Source organism: Notothenia coriiceps, unplaced genomic scaffold (genome assembly GCF_000735185.1).
Source record: "Notothenia coriiceps isolate Sejong01 unplaced genomic scaffold, NC01 NC01_scaffold00037250, whole genome shotgun sequence".
NCBI classification, from domain to species: Eukaryota; Metazoa; Chordata; class Actinopteri; order Perciformes; family Nototheniidae; genus Notothenia; species Notothenia coriiceps.
The window spans coordinates 4,397,780-4,406,444 of NW_011369951.1; the positions used below are offsets into that span (position 1 = coordinate 4,397,780).

The 8,665-nt window shown below is 39.5% G+C and overlaps 2 protein-coding genes across 3 annotated transcripts in view; both read left to right on the top strand.

Moving 5' to 3' along the window:
- mettl16 (methyltransferase 16, N6-methyladenosine) overlaps positions 1 to 4,438 on the top strand; it is a 29,859-nt gene extending 25,421 nt beyond the window's left edge. Inside the window, exons 8-9 of the mRNA XM_010796620.1 lie at positions 1,248 to 1,424; positions 3,582 to 4,438. Coding sequence (XP_010794922.1) covers positions 1,248 to 1,424; positions 3,582 to 4,265 — 861 coding nt within the window. The 3' untranslated portion in view covers positions 4,266 to 4,438. The remainder of the gene's footprint in view (positions 1 to 1,247; positions 1,425 to 3,581) is intronic.
- Positions 4,439 to 6,587: 2,149 nt separating this feature from the next.
- mnta (MAX network transcriptional repressor a) overlaps positions 6,588 to 8,665 on the top strand; it is a 20,105-nt gene continuing 18,027 nt past the window's right edge. For both annotated transcript variants that reach the window (XM_010795991.1, XM_010795992.1), the window contains exon 1: positions 6,588 to 6,828. In XM_010795991.1, coding sequence (XP_010794293.1) covers positions 6,756 to 6,828 — 73 coding nt within the window. In that variant the 5' untranslated portion in view covers positions 6,588 to 6,755. The remainder of the gene's footprint in view (positions 6,829 to 8,665) is intronic.

Consider the following 8,665-nt stretch of genomic DNA (forward strand, 5'->3'; position numbering starts at 1 on the left):
GTGTGCCTTAGGCAGTCTCAGGATTAGAAATAGGAAGGATTTTTAGTTCAGTCGGCTCAGGAGTGTGTGATTCGAGCGCCATCTTGTGGCGTCTGACACAAATCCATCTTCTGTTGGACCACAGGTTCTGTTTGAGCTTTACAGTTCAGAGTATTAAGTGATGAGCCCTGTTTTTAATTTAAAAACAGACCGTTAACAAGGTTCTCTTTGAGAAATGTAAACGGTAAATAATTACAAAATAATGTTTTTGGTACACTGTACTCCCAAGCAAGAGTGGATAGAAACTGCAAGATGAATGTGTATAAACACAACAAAAAGCACAGTGTGTGTTTAATAGTGACCGCCCCAGCAAAACTATCAAATCAATAAGCGCTGCAACAATGTCTCAACCAATCGTTCCACCGATTGACGGAAAAATAATAGCCAACTAGTTCGATAATCTATTAATGGTGAGTATTATTTCCTGCAAATGCTGAAAATGCAGCATTCACCTTTTTTAAATCTGGAGATTTGAATCCTGCTTTTGTTTGTCTTTTATCATATTAACTGAATATCTTAGGTTACTTTAGTCTCTTCCAATATTTTTTGATTGATAAAAGATGTGACACAACCTGAAGCCTGGCACTGGACGTAGTTACTTTAGGTCGATTATCATTGACGGAGCCTAGCCTGTGACGTGAAATGTCTGAAAATGAAAAAATTATGACAAAACAGACTGTGGGCTGAGTTTCTCATGGAACAAGTCCCGTGGCCCAAAATGTAACTTGAAAACACAAAAGAGAAGGATAAAAAACATAACACAGTTGATAAAATGAAAAATAGTATTTATGAGATGAATGAAATGGGAAATTACACAAATATAAGCACACAGTTTGGCAAGAACAACATAAAAACAGCTCTAAAAATTTGTATGCTAATGGAGCAGGACATCTGTGATATGTCATCTTCAGAAACACTGTATTGCTGTTTTCTTTGGCTTTTTTCAATTGTAATTTTCACTACCTGCTTTATCAATAATACCTAATTTCCTACATATATTTAGAAATATCCTATTGTTGCAAAATAATCGTTTTGAGCGTGGTACCACAGATATCTTTGGCATTGTTGACTTCACCCACACATCTCTATAAGACTGTACCTTTTGATAGTTTTAACTTGTCTTACTTATATTTAGTTTTACAGACCAATAACACTGTGTGGCTGACTGTTTATTAATGTTCTCCTGATGTCTCTCCCTTTTACCTCAGTCTCCTCCCAGTAAGAAGCGTAAACTGGAGAAGGCGAAGAAGCCGCTTTCCTTCGTACTGCCTAAGGCGGGACTGAAGGAGCTGCAGGCCAAAGCCAAGGCTTTAGGCGGCGCTGCCCGCGGCGGCCCGGTGGACAGCATCGGTGCTCTGCTGGAGAAAACACTCTCTGACCTGAGGGTAAGCTTCAGAGCTGCACTAACACTAAATAGCTGAACGTTACAGAACCGAACCACAGATAGAAGAGTTCAACCTAACGGGTAACATCTGTACTTTTCAACCTGTACCACATTTCTACATGTTTTTGTGTATAAATGAGATTTCATTACGATACTTGTAGATTCTTCTAGATCGAGACTTCTTAAGACACACTGACAAACAGACCATATCTAGCAAAAGCTCCTTTTTAAGATTGTTGTCCGACACATAAATCGATGTCCCAGTTAGTCACTTATGGCCCATTTCCACTACAGGGCCTCGCTCGGTATGGCTAGGCCTCGTTAGGCCTTGTTAGGACTGGCTCACTTTATGCTGCGTTTCCATTACAGTTTTGGAACTGGGCTAGTATCTATAGTAACGCAGTGTAGGCGGAGCCGTGACGTCATCTTCAATGAGAACTACAGAAAACCAACATCAGCCGTTAGTTGTTAGCACTCAGAGCTCACAGCTCCTCATATCTGTTCAGAAACTAGACAAAAGTGAAACAAGTACAAACCACAGACTGTCTGTGTCATGGCGAATACAGTCGCTGGTTTGTTTATGTCTGTATAGGCCGTTGTTGTGAGTGTGGACGGTCGGAGCATACACTGCGTTAGCTTAGCCCATCTCCATTCAGAAAACACGTATTTTAAAAGGTTTTTCGCCTGTCGTCTGTCTGCAGACTTGTCAAAGCATTAATTCATGGTTTTTACTAACCGGTATCAGTATGTTGTTACTTCGGCATCATTTAGAAACGTGTATTACAATTAAATCACAGTCAAATATGTTCATCTTGTTGTAGTTGTAGCCCCGTGGTTGTTGACCCGGAAAGAACCTCAATTTTATGGGGNGCTCCATTTAGAAAACACGCATTTTAAAAGGTTTTCTCTGCCGTCGGTCTGGAGACTTGTCAAAGCATTAATTCATGGTTTTTACTAACCGGTATCAGTATGTTGTTACTTCGCCATCATTTAGAAACGTGTATTACAATTAAATCACAGTCAAATATGTTCATCTTGTTGTAGTTGTAGCCCCGTGGTTGTTGACCCGGAAAGAACCTCAATTTTATGGGGACAGAAAAACTGTGAAATAGTACCCGCTTGCCGGAACTACGCCAAGTGGAAACGCAACCAAAAACAGGACTGGGCCCCGCACGCTTAAAGCGAGCTCCGCGCTGTAGTGGAAATGCGCCATTAGACATAAAACATGGGAAATAGGGTCCATGTTGATAATATCAAAGTTACCATCCAATTTAAGTTTAGCTTTCACCCTTTCTAAAGGTTTAGACCTGATGGACTTTACTATTGCTAATAAATATTCTCTGTAGAGTTCTCCATGCTCTTTTCACTCCATGTAATGTTAAACAGAGGTACGTTTTGCTTAACCACAACGCCCTTGCTTGCATTTCGCACATGCTTTTTAGTTATCCAATGAGAGGGGAAGAGCAATGGGGTCTGTCATCACCCCAAATTTTAATTAGGATGGAACAGGTAATAGTTAACAATATAATGTTCATTTGGTAACAAAAATTAGGGCTTTTTAAACACAGGAAACCTGCTGAAAACAGACAATATCATTGCAAGAATGCATTGTTAGTTGTTCCATATTTAATTTCTCTTTCAAACCAGAGAAACTGTAAAGACTAACGCATTGTTTTTGGATGAGTTTATGTTTGAATGAGATTCTCTTTATGCATTAGTGGTTTTTTGCACTGTTCAGCTAATGGTCANATTTAAATTAGGATGGAACAGGTAATAGTTAACAATATAATGTTCATTTGGTAACAAAAATTAGGGTTTTTTAAACACAGGAAACCTGCTGAAAACAGACAATATCATTGCAAGAATGCATTGTTAGTTGACACCATGGAATTAAGGTTGTTTCTCTTCTTTTTTTATATATATATGTGTTCCATATTTAATTTCTCTTTCAAACCAGAGAAACTGTAAAGAGTCACGCATTGTTTTTGGATGAGTTTCATTTAGTTTATGTTTGAATGAGATTCTCTTTATGCATTAGTGGTTTTTTGCACTGTTCAGCTAATGGTCACACTTTTCAAGCAATTGATAAGTTCAATACATTCCTACATCTCCACTAAATGTTACCATTACTCAGATTGTCTTCTGTGTGGCTCTGCAGGTGATACACAAACGAGTCCCATGCAGTAAGCAGGAGCAGAGTCTCCTCCTCACAGCTGTGGAGAACACCTGGATCCACTCACGAGAGAAGAGACGTGAGGGCTCGCGTCAGCTGCGAGAGCTTCCCCGTGCTCCTCACCGCGCTGCAACCAGCTCTGCAACCAGCTCTGCAACCAGCTCTGCAACCAGCTCTCAGACCCCTCTGACCACAGCTGCTCCTGCAACAAACCCCACATTTCAAAACCAGTCCTCTAAAAACAGCACCACCCCCCAGGTGGAAGGTGCTCAAAACAAAGCTGGGTCTGCACAGGAGCCAGAGAGGGCAGAGAATGGCTCCTCTTTAAAGGAGACAAGTCAAGATGTGAAGCTCAATCCAACTGCAGAACAGAAAGACGTGTTGGAGGATGTATCAGGTGAAGACATGGAGTTGTCTACCTGCTCAGAGACGGGGCAGGAAGCAGGCCCACAGGAAGCACCGGTCCCAGCGCAGGAACCGCCCTCTAAGCGACCCAAGAGCCCCGCCGCCCCCGAACACTTCCTGTTTAAATGTCTGCTGAACGTGATGATGGAGGAGTGCGACGTGGTGATCGAGATGCACTGGGTCGAGGGTCAGAGCAGAGACCTGATGAACCAACTGTGCACATACCTGAAGAACTCCCTTTTAAGGTGTATTGCGAAGCCGTAAATGAGCAGAAATATTTTTTTATTGGATTATTGAATTCCTTTGGTTTGTTCCAAAGATAATCCACATTATTTTATGCTATGTACTAGGTCAGTTTACCTTGTAAGACAAACTGTATATTGGTGTTTTGAGTTATAATATGTCTAAACATTTGCAATAAATGTGACTTTCTTTTTAAACAAGGTTTTTTAGTTTTACTTTATAAGAACTAATGACAATGACCAACTTTGTCCCCCTAACCATTACCCTTCCCAATAGCAAGGTTTTACACTAACAAAACCAAAAAGACATAGATGGCATAAATTACATGTAACATAAATGATTATGTTATGATGCAGTACATTTAAATGTCCAATAGAGGACAGTGTGTTTTTCTTTTATTATATTTTGTATTAAGATGAAACCCTTTAATTTATTTTTTAGACTTTGTCTTTTTGAATAGCTTCATGGATCCCAATGTATCTTAACATTAGGCATGTTTTAATGTACATGCAGCCTGTTTAATTCAGGATGTTCCTGGAGCCGCTGAGTTCTTCCTGCTCCGGGAACCTTTAGTATTGTGGTTCACTATTATTACTCTACTGTAGGCCCCATACTTCCTGACCCCATCTGAATAACAGGAAAAGACACATAAATATCGAGGGTCATGTGTATGCATGTGCACATTCACTTTGTGTTGCAAGCAAAAACCCAGTTCCTACTTCTACAACATGTCCCCGGTTATACCAGGACTTTGACTCCACCGGCCTCTGTGTGTCAATAGTCTTGCTATTTTGGCGCCATTTCGGGCTGATGTAATTAGATTACTTATATAATTAAATCAACCTATAATGAAATGATTATTGGTTCCTCTTTTAGGACAATAATCAAAGTAAATTGCCAAACGATTGCTGGCTCTGACCCTCAGATGTGAGTATGATGCTTTGGTTTTGAAATATTAGCTGGGTTTTGATGCAAGAGTCCATACAGTATCATATGTCTACTGGTCTATATTTTTCTAATCCCTAACCAAGTAATCAAATTGGTAAATGTAACAATTTAATTGTGAAGTTATAGTTACAGCGTCAATATCAGGTGGAGGAGAATGCACTTAATATTTATTTAGTAAAAGTAGCATTACCACAGTATAGACAAGTGCAAATCCTGCATTCAAAATATAAAGTAAAAGTACAAAAGTGTGCTTCAAAATATACCTGAGTACCAAAAGTACTTGTTAGGCAGAATGTCCCAGTGCAAAAGTATCTAGTACACTTTTTTGACAATGAATGAATGAGGACTAGTTGAATGTTTAATAGAAGAAACAGATGTAAAGCGCCATGTTTAATGGTGTTGCGCAACAGCGATAACTTAAACTGTTTTAATGTGTTTTACCCTTAGCTGGGCTGTTTTGGCATCTTTTTCACGTATGTTCAATCTATCTTGATTTAAAGCCTGGCCGCGACAGAGGTACAGCACTTGTCTCCATTGTGTGCAAACTTTGTTTTTCTTAACGCTGATTGGCTGCTAAACAATTCATCAATGAGAGATGTAGATGTGCTGCAGTCATGGTAACTAGTAAATTACGGAGGCGGATGTCTCGTGACGGTTACATTTACCTTAAACCCAAAGTCGACAAAATAATACTATTTATGTAGGTAGGCTATGATAAGGAAAATTACAACATATTTCTAAAACCTTGAAAACGAGTATAGCCATACTGTGGGCACATAAAACTAGCAACTTTGAAATATGTATTAATGTGAGCTTAAGAAATGCACACTTTCCGTTGCTGCCCATGTGTGTCAACCATAGTTGTCAATAATATTGTGTTATTATCTTGTGTTATATTTAAGTTCTCAATATAACACACTATTAACGCTGTGCAGGGGGGAAATAGACGTTGGAAGTAGGCTAGCGTTGAGTTAACATTTCCCAAACAAGCCACAGGTAGTCATTAGACACGATTATAAACATTCTTATACAAGTATAATATTGTGTAAGGTATTTAAATGATTATCTAAAAAGCCATAAGTAATTATATATATATATTGTTTAAATATGCCTCCTTGTTGAGCAACCCGCTCTTAATTGACATATAACAGACACTGTTGCAGCATGTCTTTTTCTACATTTTTATAAATAAAATACATTTAAAAGTGGTCAATGGATGCTAGCGACTGTGAGTGGAGCTTTATAACACAGTTGTTAATCCAATCCAAATCACTGTCCGTGTTTTGTCGTGTCCTCGGTTATGTGCAATGGGAGAGAGTGAGTCTGTGGGCGGTTACAAACGCTACGTGATTCACAAACCTTATTTGTTCCTACTACTTTGAGCGCCATCTTGTTTGTAACTCTTCTACGTAAGTGGTAGAGTTTCTACCGAGGGGGTATCCGATTACCCTTCTTCCAGCATTAGACTGGGATCCTCTCCCTGTAGTACTCGGGCGGATATCGCATTTGCTTTATCGCCTTCTCTTTGAAAGATTAGGCCACAGTGTTTCTAAGTGGACAGAAATGAGCATCGAAACGCTTCTGGAAGCAGCCAAGTTTTTGGAATTGCAAGCCCAGCAACAACAGAAAGCACGTGGTAAGTTGGTGTTTTTTTTAATAAATATAGTTAATGTTTTTACAACATGGTTTACTATGAAATATTAAAAAGAAAGGCTTAACAGGTCAGTTAAATGTATCTCTAAAGGATTTATTTTTCTGAGTTATGGACAAACCATATCTATCAGCGCCATTCATGAAATAATTACAGAATGAACAATCGTCGGTTTGTAGCTTTATGAAAACATGGTAAAATACTGAGTGCAGTTATGTTTTAGTCAGTCAGTGACATTTTCGTTCTACTTTCGTTTACAGACGCATTGCACAATTAGGTTTTCTCCTGGTGTAACAGTGTGGTTTAGTGTTAACCTAATTCATAAAGACAAATACCATATAAACATACAAGGGTTGCTGCAGTATCAGGGCTCACTGCATTGAAACCTGCTGCATAGACATAGTTGTTTCAAAGGCAGCATCACTGTAAAGTTATCAAATAGTAACCTTTCATTGTCACCATATTTGTGACTGCACTGCTTCGAGACATTTGCATTTAAATCACCAAAACATGCGGGGATCAAGGGCGGTGGCGCAGGGAAGCTCGTTTTACATAATGATGACCTGACGTCGTCGCTGGGGGATCAAGAGGCTTAAGGCTTCCCCTATGTGCTTTTTATTCATTCTTGCTTCCTCGCAAATGTTAAGTGTTGTAGTCCTAAAACAGCTTGTTTATCAATCATTAAGACTCATTGTTTGGCTCTTAAATGGAAAAAAAACCCACAAACTCCATGGCCTTTCAGTCGCTCGTGGCTTTGGGTGTCTGTCGGTGACTTGTATCAGACAACCACGCCTCCATATGTTATCAGCCCCGCCCCTTTCACCACGTGCGTGCCGGGCTACCCCTCCCAGAGATGGGTTACGAGGAGGATGAGTCACTACTAAATGCAGTCTGGAAAAAAACTGACCACCTCCTCGAAGTTAAAACATTTAATTATTTTGTAAAAAACAAAATCTGCACCAGAAAGGCAAACAGATGCTGCTGCTCGGTGACTGAAGCAAAGACATGAACTGTGCACCAACTGCAAGACTAAATGCAGAATGAATATACAATGAACAGGGGTGTTGCAAAATACCAGGTTTGACATTAAGTGTGTTTTAAATGAATCAAATCAAAGATGATTTTGTTAAAGAAATATGCATTACTATTACCTTCACAACTGCACTTATTAGACACAACCAGTATATAACTATTGTTGGAAACAATGCCTTTACAAAAAAGTATTATTGGTTTGTGTGTAATTTGATTAAAGGAAGCTGAGATTAGTTAAATCGAACATGACAGTGGAAGATATCTTTTAAACTACAGCACATTGATAGCAGAGTTTCCACAACTGTTGAGCCCCTTTCACAAATCCATTGTAATCTGTGTGTTACTTGCCTAAATTGCTCTGTCAATTGCATTAGTAGCATTTCTATAACATACCTACCCCTACAACACATTTAAAGCGTGTACCACACCTAGATGATAGAGATGTTTTTGTAGCTACTTTTGTATCAGGCTTGAAAATGGTTCAACACTGAATGTATGGAAATGCTGTTGCTGCACGCTAATGAATAGATGACAGGAAAGCTCAGGCGTGTCACAAGCGTGTACTTTTACTTTGGACAGTTTATATAAATAATTTCTATTGATAACAATTATGTGTAAAAGCCAAAATGGTTATACTTTAGCAAGCAGGTATCATGCATCATGAAAAGACTGCAGCTTTATCAGAAAGGCTCAGAGTGAGAGCTCCTCCTCATCGCTCAGAGTGAGAGCTACTCTCCCAGCTCCTCCCGCCATGCTGCATTGGGAGAGCAGAGCCCCCCCCCCCCCCCCC